At 46.1% G+C, this 20,036-nt stretch overlaps 1 protein-coding gene across 2 annotated transcripts in view; it reads right to left on the reverse strand.

Annotated features, from left to right (window-relative positions):
- LOC147610705 (protein NEDD1-like) overlaps positions 1-17,540 on the reverse strand; it is a 62,539-nt gene extending 44,999 nt beyond the window's left edge. Inside the window, exons 1-3 of one of the 2 annotated variants that reach the window (XM_086785165.1) lie at positions 17,340-17,540; positions 17,066-17,215; positions 16,797-16,909 (exon numbers count right to left, since the gene is read on the reverse strand). In XM_086785165.1, coding sequence (XP_086641291.1) covers positions 16,797-16,909; positions 17,066-17,213 — 261 coding nt within the window. In that variant the 5' untranslated portion in view covers positions 17,214-17,215; positions 17,340-17,540. Of the gene's footprint in view, positions 1-16,796; positions 16,910-17,065; positions 17,216-17,339 lie in introns of those variants that run through there. The other variant, XM_086785167.1, reaches the window with a different exon arrangement.
- Between the last annotated feature and the right edge of the window lie 2,496 nt (positions 17,541-20,036).

A 20,036-nucleotide genomic window follows, 5' to 3' on the forward strand; every position in this document is an offset into this window, starting at 1 on the left:
ACATGCGCAGGAGGATATCCAGTCGGCTGTGCTTAAAAAGGGTATTAATGAAGTATGAACTGGCCGACCAGCAGTCGGCCAGTTCACCATTTATTCCAAGGGGCTATAAATAGCCCCCCTTGCTCAATGTCTTATTCATTCAAACCCACTAGGGGTTGGGATCACTAGAGGTCCCATAGGGGACAGGTTTTGGTGTTTTACCCAGAGTCACATGGGGACGGGGGACGGGGACGGGGGACGGGGACGGGGACGGGGAGGGGGAGGGGGAAGTGCCGTCCCGGGGACGGGGTCCGGAACGGCAAAAAAAAACCTCTTTTTTAAAAGCAATTTAGGAGTTGTATGCATGACATACATATAGAGACACACTTTGAACAAAATTTTACACCGAATAGACAAAAAAACAAGAGTCATTTTGAGCAAAATGCGCTAATAAAACATCGATGGCACACTGATTATGTGATTGATAGTCTGATAGATACAAAGAGATAAGTACATGCCTCATGGGCAGTGAGGGTTACAAAAAAGAGTGGGTACAAAATAGAGATACTAGATAGATCATAGATGATAGAATCATAGATCACAATAGATCATGCAATTCCATGCCCTTGAACCACCGCCCACTCCACGACTAGTGTAGTGGACCTCATCCCACCATGACCATGTGTGCACCGCCGGCCTCCTTCGTGAAGAGCTCGCAACGGAAGATGTGGCGGCGGCGCCTTCACCTTGAGATGCCATGAATGATGATAGTGTGAGAGAGAGGGAAGAAGGGTGCAATAGAGAGTTGCAAGTTGCCGCTTGACTCTTGAGGCTTGCAAGTCTCAAGAGGGATGGATCATGGAACTTGGAGAGAGAGAGAGAGAGAGAGAGAGAGATGGCTTGGAAGTTGGCACAATGTAGATAGTATAGAGAGAGAGAGAGGGCTAACTTGCCACTTGGGCCTTGAGGCTTGGACAATGGAACTTGGAACTTTGGAAGCTTGAGGCTTGAGCAATGAGGCTTGAAGCTTCAAACTTGAGTGTGGAGAAAAGTCCTAAAGTGTGCATTCTTTCATAGCTGGAAATTTGCCCGTTTCTGGCCGTTTCTGGCCATTTTCTGACCATTTATAACCCCTGTCTACGTCCCCTATCTGCGTCCCCTGCCCGTCCCGCGTTTCGGGAACGCGTCCCCGGGACGACTGTATGCGTCCCCATTCTGCACGGCGTCCCCTGCGCGTCCCCCCCCGTCCCCGGTCGTCCCCGTCCCCGCGACCCGCGTCCCGCGTCCCTAAGGGCCGTCCCCGCGTCCCCGTGTGACTCTGGTTTTACCACCTTTTTATGAAGGCAGCCAAGGGCTGCAAGATATGTACCTTTTTGTACCATAGTATATACTGAATTTCCAGCACTCTCTCTCTCTCTCTCTCTCTCTCTCTCTCTCTCTCTCTCTCTCTCTCTCTCTCTCTCTCTCTCTCTCTCTCTCTACCTGCGTTTTTGCATCAGATGGTGCGTTTTGCATCAGAAGGTTTCCAAGAGTGTTTAGGGCTGAAAGAAGACTCCCCAGAGCTTCCGCATGTTACATTGGTATCAGAGCATCAGGCTCAGCCAAGCTAATCACTGATTCAGTCCCAGATGATGGTGTACAGGTCCAAGGTACAGGAAAGTACACGGATTCAAAGCCCAAGGCAAGAACACATATGGGGAAGAACTCCCAGGAGGTTTGTCGGTGGTGTTCCACAGTGCCAGATGGGGATGGCAGTTCCGTGAGCCAGATAGGTTCTCAGGTAACAGTCCCAAGGGAGGTTGATCCTCCAAGGGTGATGTGAGAGTGCCAGACTCAGTTCCAGGAATGAAGACCAAGACCGTGTTCAGAGTCAGGGCAGGAATGGATTGTGGACTAGAGGAAGACCAGATGCATAGATCTTCATCAAAGACAGAGTGGTTTGGAGAACAGACCGGATTTTCAGAGAAAAAGGTTTGCCAGGGATGGATGATGACAGAGGGACTTCGGGACAGGATTGGGATGATGACAGTCATCCAAGAGCAGGTTGGATTCCCGTCATCAAGTTTAGCAGAGGGGGATGTCATGTGCATCACAGATGCCATGGACATTTCCAGGGCTAGATCCAGAAGAGGCAACAGATAAAGACCATGAACCAGTAGAAGATGGACATGGAGCAGGACTTGGAGCAAAGCATGGATCAGAGGGCTGTCGGTTGCAGGACAGAGGATGCTGGCTGCCAGAAGAGCTGTCGGCTGACGTCAGCAAAGAGTGGGCAGCAGGCGCATCATACACAAGCAGCATGCGCAGGAGGATATCCAGTCGGCTGTGCTTAAAAAGGGTATTAATGAAGTATGAACTGGCCGACCAGCAGTCGGCCAGTTCACCATTTATTCCAAGGGGCTATAAATAGCCCCCCTTGCTCAATGTCTTATTCATTCAAACCCACTAGGGGTTGGGATCACTAGAGGTCCCATAGGGGACAGGTTTTGGTGTTTTACCACCTTTTTATGAAGGCAACCAAGGGCTGCAAGATATGTACCTTTTTGTACCATAGTATATACTGAATTTCCAGCACTTCTCTCTCTCTCTCTCTACTCTCTGTCTACCTGTGCTTTTGCATCAGATGGTGCGTTTTGCATCAGAAGGTTTCCAAGAGTGTTTAGGGCTGAAAGAAGACTCCCCAGAGCTTCCGCATGTTACACGGGCACAAGAGCCAACTGCGTCCCAAATATCCATAAACTCATAAGTAGCTTTAAGTACCCGCAAAAATAAAGAAGCAGCATACATAGCCACAAAACATCTTGTCATGCCATTGGACTGCATAAGGGCACCACCCCTATGATCCATACGCATGCCCAAGCCATATGGTTCACCAGGGCAACAACCCTTCCATGAAACCATACATGCTAGCCAAGGTTTCCCCTTTCACAAGACTTCACTCACCAGGGCGACTGCCCTTCCATGAGTTCATGCGACACTCACCAGGGTTACCACCCTTCCATGAGTTCATAGAATTCACTCACCATGGTTACCACCCTTCCATGAATGAACATGCCCGCCAGGGTTTCCCCCTCCACGAAGCTTCACTCACCAAGACTACCACTCTTTCATGAGTGAATCCAGATCACATGACCCTTGGCATAGACATAAGTCCCCAGCCAACAAGGCGTCATGTCCACTCTACCACATGCACTCCATGTCGGTACTCTGAACATACACTTTGGAGGAGAGATGGGCTCAAGTTCACTCTACCACATGCACTCCATGTTGGTACTCCGACCACACACCTTAGAGGAGGTGGGCTAAAGTTCACTCTAACACGTGCACTCTGTGGTGGTATCCTGATCACAGACCTGGAAGGAGAGGTGGACTCAAGTGTAGAAGATAAGATAAGAATAAGCCACAAGCATAAATATCCTGGTTCTCCATAAACATGTCTGCAACAAATAGTTTTATAGGCATTTCGCCCATCGATATAAATCCATAGAAAATTCTCGATCCATAAATTCAAGAAATCCACTGCATCCCAAATAAAGGGATGCCAAAAACATACTCCACCGAGTACATAAAACCAACTGCATATTCCCAGGATAAAATCTGTGAATCCATAAATCCTTAGACCAAGCTGTCTACTGCTCATGCTCATGACTGCTTCCATAAGCTCAATAGCAAAACTGTTGGTCAGTGTAGTCCCCACTTCTGATCTTTTCTCTTTCTGATTGTTGGAAGAAAGCCTCTTGCTTCCAAGAAAGCCGATGCTCTAATACCACTGTCACAAGTAGGGGAACTACCCAGAACAATAAATAATAATAGACCAACACTTCAAATATACCAAACACAGCATGGAAACATAGCGGAAGAACCATAAAGAATGCAATACCATCGCACTAAGCTGAAACGGCTAGCCCCCGTAGGAACTTCTTTATTGATACAGAAGATTTTACAAGATATCAAGGTGCGGGTGCAATCAACACCAGATTTTCCACAAAGCATCAGCACAACTCTTGCCCAGATCTCAATCTAGAGCCAAGATATAAACACGGCACCAAAAGCCATCCAAAAACTGTCTCAAAACAGTCCCATGAATTCAGCTCGTAATCAGTCCATAAAACAGCCCGATACGGAGGCCAAAACAGACCCGAATTCCATGCCAAATCTGCTCCATAAACAAGCCCAAATCTGCCCATGACAAGGCCAGAAGAGAGAGAGAACTGCCTGATGTACGGCCAGCACAAGAGAGAAGAGAGAAAATTTGCAATTGGCCAGCAGAAGAGAGACAGAGAGAAAAACTCCAAGAGAGACGCACATGGCAAAAAGAGAAGCCCCCCGCTCCTTTTAATGAAGTCGACTAGCTATATTTGAAGTACTTTTCCCCTTTTTGCCAAAAATAACCGGGTTGGCCCAAAAATATCAACTTTATGCTTTCCTTGGCTTGTACTCCAAGTTTTAGCCCAAAAATATCAACTTTTATGCTTTTCCTGGCTTGATGCCCAAGTTTCATCTAGGCGCCTCCTTTTGTCCACCTGTCCATGCCCAAAATAATAATATGTTGAGCCCGTCTTTGATGATGTGTGAACACACCGACTTATAAATATTATAAGTCAATTTATTCAATAAAATTCCATGCTGCTCATGCTGTATGGCCATCTTTCAGGCCAAACCATGCCAGTAAAATACTCTAGCTTTCTTCTGTGGAAAATCCCCGTTCATACCTTGGTTCCACCCAGTGTGTGAAACACTGGTGAAGACTGGTGAAGGGACCAAATGGTGACAAAGACCTCTCGGCCATCCTCATTAGCCCCATGCTTGATATTTTGAAGAGTGGTATACCATCTACTCAGGGCTGATGTTGCTCTCATGTTTCTATGTTCCTAGCATTCCATTCCATGATGAGTTTCCATGGATAGTTTTGTATCACCTCAATGAGCTAGATATGTTTATATTTTGTTTCTGTTTATTTTCCATTCCATGATGAGATATGCCATGGAAATTATTGTATCACTTTGGTCTCATAGGCCCATTGGGTCTTTAGTAGACGCTTAATATATCTTTCCTTCTTTCTTTCTTTCTCTCCCCCCACCACCACAGGACTTTCTTCCATCGACTCAGCTTTACTACATTGGTAAGCTTCCAATAGGACTGAGGAAGAGCAGGGAACCGTAGTGAGACCGGGGTAAGGCGCTGATCCTCCACCACTGGATCAAAGCCCACCTGGTAATGAAAGAAGAAAATCTTCCTAGGACCAAGAGGAAAGGGGCTGCTAGCCAAAGCCTGAGAAGTAGCTTCTGAAGAATAAAAGTCCACCTGGAAGAAGCCTCGACCAAGTAAACGAGTATCCTGAAAGTGCACAAGCAGCTCCGAAGGGAGAGCTGCTAGAAGCCATTCACGGGCCTGCGAACGAGAGGGGTGGGAACCATAAACTTGTTAGAAGTCATCTCCTGTCTAGATATATACACCAGGGCCTTTGTTGTGGGTGTGCCCGCCCTTATGAGGTGTTTTATCATTTTTCCCCACTCTCCGTTATTTTCCCCTATTTTTTCCATTTTTTCTAAAGCTTGGGAGGGCTGCCAGGTGATGCCAGGAGCACCCCAGTGCTGGCCGACTCCATGTTGATCAGTCGTGGGCTACTGGGCTGCTGGCCGACTGGATTTCATCAGTCGTGGGCACCTGTTTGCTGGCCGACTGCATTTATGCAATCGTGGGACCTTTTATCAGTCATGGGCTTTCTTTATGCTGGCCGACTGCCCTCTATGGGAGGTATATATAGGTCCTCAGCCCCCATACCTCATTTGTATCATATCTCGGGATCTTCTTGTGTATATAGAGCAGAGTTGTTAGAAATAAAGTCCTGACATTATTATGGGCAGTGGCCAATGTATTAGGACCGGCCGGGCACTTTTTACTCACTTTAAGTGAGGTTTTTTCCCCGCGCCCAATAAGGCGCCCAACTTACCGTTATGTGAAACGGGCACCAGTTAGGGTTATTATATGCCCTAAGTTTTGTAACAAACTTAGCTTCATATTTTGAGCTCCATCGTTTTGCTCCAGGTCTCCACACGTTTTTCTTCTGTTTCTTCACGTGCTCCACACCATCTCTCACTCACAATTGGTATCAGAGCTGGTTGTTGTTCCTGCTCCCGCCTTCCCTACTGCTGGTGAAGCACTTTCGTCGCGAAGAACACTCTCTACTGTGCTGGTCGCCTGCTTCTGGTGCTGAAAAACAGGTCGCCCTCCTTCTACAGACCTGGGCGACTGCTTTCTGTGTGTCTCGGGCACTGTTCTGGTGCAAAAAGCAGTGCTGGTCGCTTTTCTACAGGCCGTACAGCATCTGTGCAGCACGTGTGGCTGCTGGTTGCTGTTTTTCTGTCCGTACAGGTCTGTACGACCAGTTTTGCTGCTGTTTTCTGATCGTACAGCAGCCGTACAGCTGTCATACAGCCCTATCTGCTGTTTTCTGTCCGTACAGTTTCGTACAGCACCTGCTGGTTGCTGTTTGCTGTCCGTACAGCCTTCTGTACCGTCTTCTGCATCAGTTCGTACCTCAGCAATCTGCAGCAGCAACTCGGGTGAGTCTACCTGCTGAATTTTGGAGCTTAACTGTGAATTTTGTCAGCAAATCAAGTCCGAAATTTGGGGCTTTTGCTGTTTTTGTGTTGCTGCACAATCTGTGACAGCTCCCACTGGTTTTTTGTGGGAATCAGAGAAATTTGAGCCACCAGAAATTTGGGGCTTTTGTTGCTGTGCTGTCTATCTGTGTGAAACAGACAGTCTCCAGCAATATTTGTGGACTCTTGTGCAGTCAGTCTCTTTTGCAGGTTACAGTTTGCTCTCATGGCACAGAACACCGCTGATGTGTTTGGGTTTTTAGCCCAGGAAGATAAGTTGGATGGAACCAACTATTCCCTGTGGAGCTTTATGATCAGGAATCTGCTAGTTGCAAAGAATTTGTGGAATTATGTAAGTGGAGTTGAGGCAAGGCCTATGCATGTGGCCCCAGCTACCCCTCCACAACATGGCAAGCAGCAGGTTGTACTACCAGCTCCTCAGGCACCTACACAGGAACAAACTAGGTGGGATTCCACGGATGCTCAGGCACTCTCTTTGATTGCACTTTCAGTTAAGAGGTCCATTATTCCGCATATCCGTTCATGCAGGACATCTCAGGCTGCATGGGATACTTTGGAGCACATGTATCAGGCTCGCAATGAGGCTAGAGTTGCCTTTTTGAAGCGGGAACTATCACACTTGTGCATGGATGCGGGTGATTCTATGCAGGATCATCTTACGAAGATTCAGGATTTGAGAGAACAGCTCTTGAATATTGATGAAATCATTTCTGATGCTGAGATGGTCACCACTACACTTAACTCTTTACCGAGCTCTTATTTGGGTTTTCATACATCTCTTCACTTGTCCATGAGGGGTAATCCAGTCCCTCTATCCTTTCAGGATTTGGTTGGACTTTTGCTGCAGGAAGAGCAGACTCGGAAAAATGTCATGCAAAGAGGTGGTGAGCAAGCATTCTTTGCCAAGAACAAGGGCAAAGGAAAATCTGGTGCATATAAGCCTAAGTCAGAATCAGGACAGCCATCTAGTAAAGAGAAGGATGATGCACAGAAACCTAAAAAGAAGGGTAAGTGCCATTACTGCAAGAAGCCAGGTCACTATATTCATGAATGTTATAAGAGGATAGCCAAGGAAAAGAAGAAAGAGTCTGGTAATTCAGTTGAAGACTCTTCAGATGTGGATAACAAGAAAGATGATGCCACAGTCAACCTTGTGGAAGAGGATTGGTGCTTCTTTACTTGCAGCTATGATCCCTCAAATGAGGTTCATTCACTCAGTGTGAGTGAAAGTGGTGATGTATGGTTCTTTGACAGTGGTGCCTCAAGGCACATCACGTCCAGAAAGGATTTGTTTGGCAAGATGGTACCTTCTTCTTGTGGCAGAAAGGTTACGTGTGCAAATAATGCTTCTTATCCAGTTCAGGGCACAGGGGATGTTATGCTTACAGCCATTAATGGCTCAGAATTTCTCCTTCAGGATGTATTGTATGTGCCTGGGATAAAGAAGAATCTTCTCTTAGTGTCTTCTTTTGCAAAGAGAGGGCTGGTTGTTTCCTTTGAGGATACTAAATGTATGGTCCGTGACAGGGAAAGTGACTTTGCTTTGGTTGCTACAGGGACCTTATGTCGCGGTTTGTACCGTCTTGATCCTTATGAGAGGCACAGTGCATGTGTTGTTTCTACCTCTACATCTGCTATGCAGGATGCAGAGTTGTGGCATGCCAGGTTTGGGCATGTAAATTATGGCAGTCTCATGGCACTTCAGAAGCTGAAAATGGTAGATGCCCTACCTAATTTAGAGACTCCTCCCAGACATGTGTGTGAGGGATGTATTTTGGGAAAGATGCATCGTCAGGCTTTCAAAAAGGATAGAGTTGTTAGAGCTGTCCGCAAATTGCAGCTCATTCACAGTGATGTATGTGGTCCAATGAGGACACAATCCTTGGGAGGTCATTGGTATTTTGTTACTTTTATTGATGACTTTTCCAGATATGCCTCGGTGTATGCTTTGAAGAACAAATCTGATGTCTTTATGCATTTCCGACATTATGTCAACATGGTTGAAAATGCAACAGGACAAAAAGTGCAGACTCTAAGAACTGACAGAGGGGGGGAATACTTATCTAAAGTATTTGATGCTTTTTGTTTAGAGAAGGGCATAGTACACCAGTGTACTACACCATATACACCTCAGCAGAATGGTGTCGCCGAACGAAAGAATAGGTCACTCATGGAGATGGCCAGGTGTATGCTGAAAGCAAAGGGATTGCCACATAAGTTTTGGGTGGAAGCTCTTATGTGTGCCACTCATGTGTTGAACAGGTGCCCTACAAAGGCACTCAGATCTGTTACACCCTATGAAGCTTGGTTTGATCGGAAACCTAGTGTTGATTATTTTCGTGTGTTTGGTTGCTTGGCTTATGCACATGTACCACAGGAGCTTCGTGGGAAGCTTGATGATAAAGCCATAAAGTGCATATTTGTTGGCTACAGCAATCAAAGTAAAGGGTACCGTCTCTATAATCCTGTCACACGGAGGATTTTTGTGAGCAGAGATGTTGTTTTTGCAGAGAATTCAGCACAACCCATTGCTGAATTTAAATTTCAGCAACCTCAGGAGTCTTTTGATGTATTTGAAGGGTTGATACCCATTGGCATAGGAACCACAGCTGATATACCGGCTGAATTTCAGAATTTGCAGCCACCACCTCGTGTGTTTGATGCTTTAAATCAGCCCCAGGCTGCGCCTGACATACAGCAAGCAGAAGAGGATATTGTTGTACAAGAGAGGACAGCTTTGCAAGAAGCTAGAACCATTCCTCGTTGGGCTATACAGACTCTTCAAGAGAGTAGACTTGCTGCTCATTACCAGGTAGGACACGTAGGAGTACACGTGAGGCTGAAAGCTCTCACTTTTCAGAGTCAGCTTGGGTGAGTTCTATTATGGATGAAGAGGAACCTGAGAGTTTTGAAGATGCAAGTGAAATCAGCATTGGATGCAGGCCATGCAAGCTGAATTGGATTCTATTGATAAGAATCATACATGGGATTTGGTGGATTTGCCTCCTGGCAAGAAGGCAATTGGTACAAAGTGGGTTTATAAGGTTAAACGCAAACCAGATGGTACCATTGACAGGTACAAAGCAAGGCTGGTTGCTAAGGGCTATGCTCAGAAAAAGGGCATAGATTATGAAGAAACTTTTGCCCCCACTTCTCGGATGACCACCATCCGTGTTGTTGTTGCTATGGCTGCACATTATGGCTGGTTTGTACATCAGTTGGACATAAAAACAGCCTTTTTGAATGGTGATCTTGAGGAAGAGGTTTATGTGATACAACCTCTTGGTTTTGCTATGTCTGGTCAAGAGCACAAGGTGTGCAAGTTGAGGAAAGCTTTGTATGGCTTAAAACAAGCACCGCGTGCCTGGTATGCAAAGATTGATGCATTTTTGACTAGCCAGGGGTTCACCAACAGTCCAACTGAAAGCACCCTCTACATCAAGAGAGATGGGGGGGATATTTTGATAATCATTCTTTATGTAGATGATATGTTGCTCACAGGTACTGATGCGGATAAAATTTCAGATTTTAAGTCCGAACTCAAATCTGCTTTTGAGATGTCAGATATGGGTATGTTGCACTATTACTTGGGCATACAGTTCATACAAAGTGAGAAGGGTATCTTTATGTTACAGTCGAAGTATGTACAGAGACTGTTGGAAAGATTCAAATTTCAAGATTGTAAGCCTATTTCCACTCCTATGGAACCAGGGCTGAAACTTACAGTACATGATGGCAGTGAATCTTTTGATGCTATTCTCTATTGTCAGGCTGTTGGGTGCCTGATTTACTTGTGCAACACCAGACCGGATATTCAGTATGCAGTATCCCAGGTGAGCAGATATATGCACAGCCCACGGATGCTTCATTGGCAAGCTGTAAAGCGTGTGTTTCGTTACTTGCAAGGCACCAAGTCTTATGGCTTGATGTTTCCCAGGGGGGGTGACTTGCATTTACATGCATACAGTGATTCAGATTGGGCTGGTGACTTCGACACAAGGCAGTCTACCAGTGGTAATTGTTTCTTTTTGGGACACTCATGCATTTCATGGTTGAGCAAGAAACAATCTACAGTAGCTACCTCGTCTTGTGAGGCTGAGTACAGGGCAGCTTTCACAACGACAGTGGAATGTGTTTGGCTACGCAGACTCTTGGCAGATCTTCATCCTTTATTGGAGGAGCCTACTCCGATTCTCACTGACAGTCAGAGTGCTATTGCAGTAGCACGGAATCCTGTGTTTCATGCACGAACGAAACACATAGAGATACATTATCATTATGTCAGAGAAAGACTTCATGCAGGGGAGATCAGCATGATCTATTGTCCAACACATGACAATGTCGCAGACATTTTCACCAAAGCTTTACCTCGAGAAAAGTTTGAAGCTTTCCGCAAAGCTTTAGGCTTACTTCCTTTTGGTGATTGACATCATGCCTTGTACCCACATTGGCACTGTAGGGGGGTGTTAGAAATAATGTCCTGACATTATTATGGGCAGTGGCCAATGTATTAGGACCGGCCGGGCACTTTTTACTCACTTTAAGTGAGGTTTTTTCCCCGCGCCCAATAAGGCGCCCAACTTACCGTTATGTGAAACGAGCACCAGTTAGGGTTATTATATGCCCTAAGTTTTGTAACAAACTTAGCTTCATATTTTGAGCTCCATCGTTTTGCTCCAGGTCTCCACACGTTTTTCTTCTGTTTCTTCGCGTGCTCCACACCGTCTCTCACTCACAAGAGTTACACGCCTACATCTCTCTCTCTCTTGTGCTGTTTTTCTGCCTGCGTTTTTTGCTCTTGTGTTCCCAGATTTGGTCATCATCTCCGCTGCGTATTCTGACATGGTATCAGAGCCGAGGCTCTAGATAGGTCTTGGGATTTGTGTGAGCAAGAGGGGGCTGTTTTGTGGCTGATTGGTGGACTGTTCTGGACTGTTCGGGAAGAGGAGAAGCAAGAGGAAGGCGGGCTGATTTGCTGGACAGCCACTTGCAGGTATCAGTTCTTCTTTGTTCCCACCCACCCACCCTTTTCAGAGTACATCCCCGCGATGGCAGATCTGTTTGAGATGGCCGAGAGACATGTGAAGATCCCGACACTCCCCACGTTCCCGGTGGACCGTCAGTTGGACGGGAGCAACTACGGCATATGGAAGGTGATGATGGAATCCGTTCTGGAGTCCTACGATCTCGCCGATTTCGTCGTTGTTGGTGTTCCACGGCCGGAAGTAGAGGAAGGGGAGTTACCGTCAACCCGAAAGGACCGGGAGGCCCAGACCCAGATGTGGGATCGCGTCAACGCCAGGGTCCGTTCGTTTATTTTCCTCAACTGCACACCACAGGTAATCAATCATGTAAAGCACATGACGCTGGCCAGAGGTATATGGCAGCATTTGGCCTCACTTTACAACAAGGTATCGCCCATGAAGAGGATTTCCTTGGAAGTACAGATGCGGGTTATGAGCCCTGCAAAGTCGTCGACGATGCGGGAGCATATTAACAAGCTGCAGGCTCTTCAGCAGGAAGTTCTCCAAGCTGGGAAGGAGATATCGTTCAGCATTTTACTCGTCGTTGATTACCAGTGGCAGGCTCAGCACCATCACGTGGGAGGAGCTTGTGCCTATGGTCCTGGACCAGGAGGAACGATTCACGAACCCTCCTCAGGTGGAGGTTCGGAGGCCTTAACTGGCCAACGGTCGAAAGGCCGTACCTCGGGCAAAGGGAAGGCTTCATCGGAGAAGTCTTCTGAGAAGAAGTCCGACGCTGACCGCGAGAAACTGAAGGCAGAGAGGACCTGTAATGATTGTGGCGAGAAAGGCCACTACTGGAGGCAGTGTCCCAAGCGGAAGACCGAGAAGGGTGAAGACTCCTCAGCAGCAATCATGAAGACTCCGGCTTTTGTGCACCTGGAGGTGATGGACACCGATGCTTCATTTTCTTCAGGCAGGGAGGAGATTGGAGGACTCTCCGCAACGGATACTCGGGAGTGGATTCTCGATAGTGGTGCTTCCAGGCACATGACTCCTTCCCGTTCTGGTTTACAGGATCTCTACAGGATTTCTGGTCATATTCTTACTGGGGATACGTCCACTATCCCAGTTCACAGTGAGGGCAGGATGGAGATAGTTCCCGATGGCAGAGGGGGGAAGCATTCCTCCCAGGTGTTGTATGTTCCGGCACTTGGTTTTCATCTGTTGTCAGTGCATCAGGTTTGCAAGACTGGCGTACGGGTGGAGTTTGATGAGCACTTTGTTGCTCTCAGGGACAAAGCGACAGGCCAAGTGGTTTGGGAAGGTGGAGTGGAGAATGGAGTCTACAGGCTTTCAACACTCTCTCTCCCAGGTCCTCAGGATTGTGATGAGTGGCAGTGTGGTAATGGCTACTCAGGTGTGGATACGCTGCAGGTGCGGGCTTTCCGAGACCAAGTGGTGGATAGCTTGCCAGTAGATGGCAGCAGTTGGCAGGAACTTTCCAGTACTGATGTTGGTAGTTCTTGTGTTCGTGAGTCAGAGGAAGCTGAACAGGTCACTTATGCTCTGATGTCTCGTAGTGTTCGGGACATAGAACCTCCAATAGATGAGGATGTTCTTTCCACGGGGACCTTTCGGAAAGCCAGGCAGGTGACAGGTGATTACTTGCAGAAGGAGGTGGTTTCTCCAGGCTTTGTGGTTCCGGATTCAGAGGGGGTGGTTGACAGGTTTCATCAGGCTTCCAGGACTTGCTTGTGCACCATAACAGGTGTTGATCCTTGTGAGCAGTGTGATGTCTCTGAGATTCAGAAGCTGTATGGTTCATGGATCTGGTTGATGGACACCGGATTGGACGGGAGCTTCCTGATGAGACAGTTGAGCTCTTGGTTGCAGATGTCTCTTTGTGAGGCAGGATTGCGTTTCCTGTGGTTTCTGCGGCATGCGAAGGATCAGGGACTCTTGTACACAGGAGGGGGATTGTTGGATGGAGTCCGACTCCGCGGTTGGAGTGACTCAGTTTGGGGAGGAGATTCGGACACGAGGGGATCTACTTATGGCCCAGGAGCAGTTTTACGGAGCAGGAGGAGGTTGCATGGCAGGTTTGGGCTTCCACTGGAGGAACCCATGGTCATCCAGAGGCACTTTCTTCGTGAACAGATCGTTGCTGATGACATCTTGCTAGAGTTCTGTTCGACGGAGGACAATACGGTGGACCTCTTCACGAAGTCGCTCTCAGGATTTGCTCCGGCGGCACCCCAGCTCCCAGTGGTTGGTTACACAGCCAGGAGCTGAGGGGGTGTTAGAAGTCATCTCCTGTCTAGATATATACACCAGGGCCTTTGTTGTGGGTGTGCCCGCCCTTATGAGGTGTTTTATCATTTTTCCCCACTCTCCGTTATTTTCCCCTATTTTTTCCATTTTTTCTGAGGCTTGGGAGGGCTGCCAGGTGATGCCAGGAGCACCCCAGTGCTGGCCGACTCCATGTTGATCAGTCGTGGGCTACTGGGCTGCTGGCCGACTGGATTTCATCAGTCGTGGGCACCTGTTTGCTGGCCGACTGCATTTATGCAGTCGTGGGACCTTTTATCAGTCGTGGGCTTTCTTTATGCTGGCCGACCGCCCTCTATGGGAGGTATATATAGGTCCTCAGCCCCCATACCTCATTTGTATCATATCTCGGGATCTTCTTGTGTATATAGAGCAGAGTTACACGCCTACATCTCCCTCTCTCTTGTGCTGTTTTTCTGCCTGCGTTTTTTGCTCTTGTGTTCCCAGATTTGGTCATCATCTCCGCTGCGTATTCTGACAAAACTCTCACAACAAGGTTAGTCTGGACCTCAAGGTCAATGTCGTGTTGAAGAGAGATGAGCTTGTCTTGTGAAAGATTGATGATTCTCCCGGGTGATGAGAGATTGGCTGCGGTAGAAAAAGCCATAAGACCAATCAAGAAAAGCAAGCGGCCGACTTGAATCCAGATAAAATAGCTACTGGGAAAACAGGAGCAGAGGAAGGGGGCGTCATGTATGGTTTGACATTGATAAAGAATGATTATATGGTTTTTGTTGTTTGTGATTCAAAGACTATAGACTATAGGCTTCAAATTGATGTTTCCATGTATTCTATGCATTTAGTGTTATTTTTACATATTTTATGCACTAGATATTTGAAATTATGTACATGCAAAAACTTGTAGGTAGAAAACTTGTAGGAAACTTCGGGCTGATTTTACGAAACCCATTTGAAACGCGTTTGAAACTTTTAGGAAACCCATTTCAAACAACCCTTTAACTACTATGACAGGAGCTTGGCAGTGGGCACATGGTTGGCCATTGAAGGTCAACCAACAGCTTGCACGAGGTGCGGCCACCCTAAGATGTCTCAACGACATTGTCTTTGGGATTGCCCGAAGGCTCAACAGGTTTGGCAACGAATTCTCACCTCCGCATTTCGGCAATACCAATCACAACCCCATCTACAGACCACTGGAGACCGGGCTCATGTCAAAGATGGGAGATTTGTAGTAGCATTGCAGCCTGGCACATATGGCGAGCTAGATGCAATGAAGCCATCAAGGGTACCCACACTCCGCCAGCAGAGTCCATCATGAGCATTTGGCTCATCATTCATACCCTCCGCAGTGAGTGGGGGAATTTGCAGGGTGGCTCTAACCACATGCGGAAGCGGCGGGAAGCTTTCTCGAGGCTCTAGCGGCCTGGCCCTTTTCTCACAGATAGAGGAGGTGATCCCACTTGGCATTACAGACCACCTGTGTGGTTATTTCCCCGCCCCCCTCCCCCTGTATGAGATAGCCTTCTCCTCATAGAGCGGCCAGCCGAAGGGGAAGTGCATCTTTCTCCACCCCCTTTTGATGATTTGATCCCCGCCCTGTACTTGAGGCGAGGAGGTATCTAGCCCTTTGTGGTTGTATTTAGCCCATCGTGGCTGTTTTTCATTAACTAATAGAAGGATCTATTTCTTGGGGGGGAAAAAAGTAGTGTTCAAAGCTGAGATCAGGGAGATCAGGGAGATCAGTTTAAGTATTATTTTGCACTTGAGAAACATTCAGTTGTAACCTTTGTTCATAGATATACAGGTTTAGGTCTACTTGTTGTGTGCTTGCGATTTGTGTTCTGCTGCACTTCTGTCCTCTCTCTAACAATCTATTGCACATAGCACATGTATACTACATTGGGTCACAAAGGCTGCTCCCTCCCTTCAACCGCTCTTTGAGGAAGACAATCAGAGCTATAGGAGGGCCTAGCCATATGTTTGGCCCACAATCTTTCTTGCCTCACCTGTCTTTGTTAGCAGCCCCTGCTGTAAGCATGTATGTGTTCAACAGGCTCCCTCTTTATGCTGCCCCCGTTCTTTGCTTTTGAAGGTTGCTTTATGTGTAGATATCCTGCTATTTGATTCTGCCTTTTCTGCATTCTGGTTATATATATCCTCGAGTATCCTGGCCTTCTATGGGCTCCAATGGATAATGCTTTATTCCTTACAGGTGTAGGACGCCACCCTCTGCAAATGCTGTCCCCTAACCCCCTCAAAATCATTCCTCCATGTGTCAGAAGTCATGTGTGTGCCTTGGTTTTCTGAGCTCTGCCATGGCCCTCGTGGTGTCAAAATCCCACAGAATAGATGAAGATGAACATATGCATGATTTTGGCATGAAAACATACCATCTTTCAGACGAACTTCCTTTCTCCAGCTTTGAAACAATGCATGGAAATACAAGCCAACAGATGTGGATAGGCACCATCAGCAGCAAATAAATTGATCATCCCCAGACAATGAGAACCGTGAAGGCCATTGTTTCTTCTAGGAGTGAAGATTGCCTGTGCCTTTTCAGCAAGTCAACTCTGATGAAAGTCCTTCCTATCATGTGCAGTCCTGACTGCCTTTACTTGCATGTGACAATCTTCCTAGATGGCACCTTCTCTTATTACAAATATCAGCGATGTCTCTATGTCTGAGTTTTGGAAAGACTGCAGGCACAGTGTATGTGAATTTTTGCAGTGAGAGCTTATGTTTTGATGAATAAGACACGGTGATATTTCCAAAATGAACTGGTGATGGTTATCAATGTTGAATGTGCATTGACATGCATTTCAAAATGAAGGATATGAGGACTAGACACTTGCAATTACACCATTGCCATCACAGTTGAATGTAGATTAAAAAGACACACATGTTCTCTGCATAGGCATGAGAATGAAGCACTCACGTTTATATTGTCACCTGTATCAGTGCCTGAATGCGAGATGGTGCCAAGGTTCTGACCGTTTTTCATCCATAAGGAGATCTTCCGGTCCTCTCCGGCACTGGCAACAACGAGATCTACATACAGGAAGGATGCATAAGGATGTCTGCATGGGAATGATCATATTCTTGAAGAATGTGATAAGTGAACCAATGAACACGTTGGAACAAATGCAAGACATCAATGGTAGAAACCATTGGAAAATCCGGCAATCATACTGTATGAGCACCTACTTGTATGGTTCCACTTGATGCTGTTCACTTGGGAGCCCTGAGAGGGCGAGTACTGGCAGGAGCAAGGATCCCCGGTTTCCACCGAGACGTCGAAGAGCTTGACGGTGTCCCCACCGCAGGCAGCGATCAGGCTTTGCGTGTGACTCATCCCTTACAAGGCGCAGAAAGGAGGCCAAAGAGAGGCGATGAGCAGACCAAGGATAAATATATGAGTAATGCCGCCCCTGCAGGCGATCCTCGACGGACTGTGTAAAAACCACGACAAGAAGCGCACCTGCAATTCTGAGCCCGAGTGACTTTGAAAAAATATATATATATAACGAGTTGTTGCGGATGAAGAGAAGATCTTGCAGCAGCTCCTGCTGCAGATGCAAAGGATATGCAGATGCAAGCGAGGGAACCGTGGGCTGCCCGTAGCACCAAAACACCGAGCCCGGCTAGCCAATTTCTTCTTCAAGATCTCTCCGTCTCGTTAAGGCGGGTAGTCGAATAATATATTAGTGAATCACCGTGGTTTATCCACATTTTCACAGGTGTGCATGCTAAATTTGCTTCCTTGAGTACTTTCTTTTTTACTTTCAATTAATATTCCGGGAATATGCCGAATTTTAAAGGTTTTCAAGGGTGAATATTTTTTGCAATTTTTCTAACCTTGCCATTTTTGGCGTGTGTTTTCTTTCTCAACAGATTGAGAGAGAGAGAGAGGGGGGGGGGGACATAGGGATGGAGTATTGAGAGGACATGCTAATTTCTTCATAGCACGAGCATCCACATCAACCACCCACTTTGACATCACCACACATTGACATTAGCTCATACCAACCATCCACATGGGCCATATTCGCATCCTAGAGAACTCCTAAGTGGGAAGGCCTATGTGCAAGCCGCCCCCGCCATAGAGCACCGAGGATCTCCACCACACAGGGACAAATCCATGAGATTCTAATGCAACAACATGACATGCCCTCACTATAGCCATATCTACCATCAAGAGGCTTCGAGAGTCATGTTTCAGTTTTAAGTTTTCACATTCTTTTTTTAGTTTTTCCTAGCACTATATGTATACCCATGGTATCATTGTACTATTCATGGTCTCATATGCCCTTCAAGTTGTAGATGTTAACCTTCTCGTGCCAGCTTAGTTTTACCACCTTGAGCACCATGTCACAGCGGCCCATGAGGGATGTATTAGGGTGATATGAGAGCTCTCTGCTCATGTACCTAGATCAGATTTTATAGTTCTAGATTTTTGTTATCTTTCTTTATTACTATTTTGTACCCAGGATGATGTACCTCATGGATATGATGTAACCTTGTGGTCTCATAGGTCATTTTGGCCTTTTGAAGACGTTAATACAACTCTCTCTCTCTCTCTCTCTCTCTCTCTCTCTCTCTCTCTCTCTCTCTCTCTGTGTCTGTCTCTCTCTCTCACACACAAGTACACTGATTTGTCTCAGAGGCTGAGTTCACTCTTTTGGAAGACGTTAATAAAATCTCTCTCTCTCTCTCTCTCTCTCTCTCTCTCTCTCTCTCTCTCTCTCTCTCTCTCTCTCTCTCTCTCTCTCTCTCTCTCTCACACACACACACACACACGCACGCACGCACGCCTTAATCACCCCCCTACCCACACACTTCAAGTATCCACCACCTTCGTGCTACTACCCACCCATTTCATTCCTACATGTCGCCTACCAACTCAAACTGTGCATACTCATGCACATGCATATGTGCATATGATATGCACGCAAACAAATTGACTCTTCTACCTTTGCACACATAGGCACAAGTGAAGATTTAGATTTTCATGCGAGAAAAGAGGGGAAGATCTAGGTTTGCTCATGGGAAGAAAAGGAGTTGATTAGAGAAAGTTATTGCATGTCTAAGGGCCATGCAATTCCAGGTATGTGTCAACATGAGGAAGCATGTGTGTGATGTACCATCCACCATTCTCTTGTCATATTGCATAAAATGTTAGTACAATCATAAAAAAACAAACATAAGCAATTCTAGGTATGTGTCAACATGAGGAAGCATGTGTGATGTACCATGCACCATTCTCTTATCATATTGCATAAAATGTTACAATCATAAAAAAAGAAACATTAGCAAATTGAGCTTTGCAAAGCTTTGGGAATAGGGAAGGGGAGGGGGGGTGCATGGGGGAGTGGAAGAAAGTTATTGCGTGTGTTTTTTTTTTTTGAAGAATTGAGAGAGGCCATGGAATTCCAATTGCATGTCAATAGCATGTGTGACGTACCATGTAATGTTTTCTTATCATATTTTTTGAAGAATTGAGAGAGGCCATGGAATTCCAATTGCATGTCAATAGCATGTGTGATGTACCATGTAATGTTTTCTTATCATATTTGTATAAAATGTTAGTACGATGATCATAATAAAGAAATGTTAGTACGATCATAATAAAATGTTATTTGTATAGAATATTAGTACGACAAGCGAATTGAGATTTACAAAGCATGTCCATTTAATAAAAGAAACTTGGTAGAAAGTCTACTTGATTGCTTCAAGTAGACTCATGTGTAAGCCCCTTATTAGAGGAGTAACTGCTTCAACTAGACTCACTATGTTTTAGCAATGTAGATGCTCAAAAAGCTTGTTTTCAACGACATTACATGGTGACATGTAATTAGGTCATAGATGGCAAGTGTGTGCATGCACATAAGTAGTTATGTGCATGTTCTCATATTTTTCTAAGAACATGGTTGAAGGAGACATGAGGGACTAGCTATAAGGTGTGTGGAAATGAACATCCCTAAAAATCAAGTCACTTGTACCCCAAAAGTTGTATGCAAGGAGGAGCACCAATAGAAATGCGCAAGTTTAATTATGTTATAGAAGTGATTCACGCAAAGTTATTATCTTTTCCTGCCTTTGCTTGTCTGTCTTCTACAATACAAATATATCTAAGGTTTAAAATGTTTTTTCTCATAACTAATAACTCTTCAAACTA

The sequence above is a fragment of the Cibotium barometz genome, chromosome 48 (genome assembly GCF_041138505.1).
Source record: "Cibotium barometz isolate CiBa-2024 chromosome 48, ASM4113850v1, whole genome shotgun sequence".
Taxonomy (NCBI): Eukaryota; Viridiplantae; Streptophyta; class Polypodiopsida; order Cyatheales; family Cibotiaceae; genus Cibotium; species Cibotium barometz.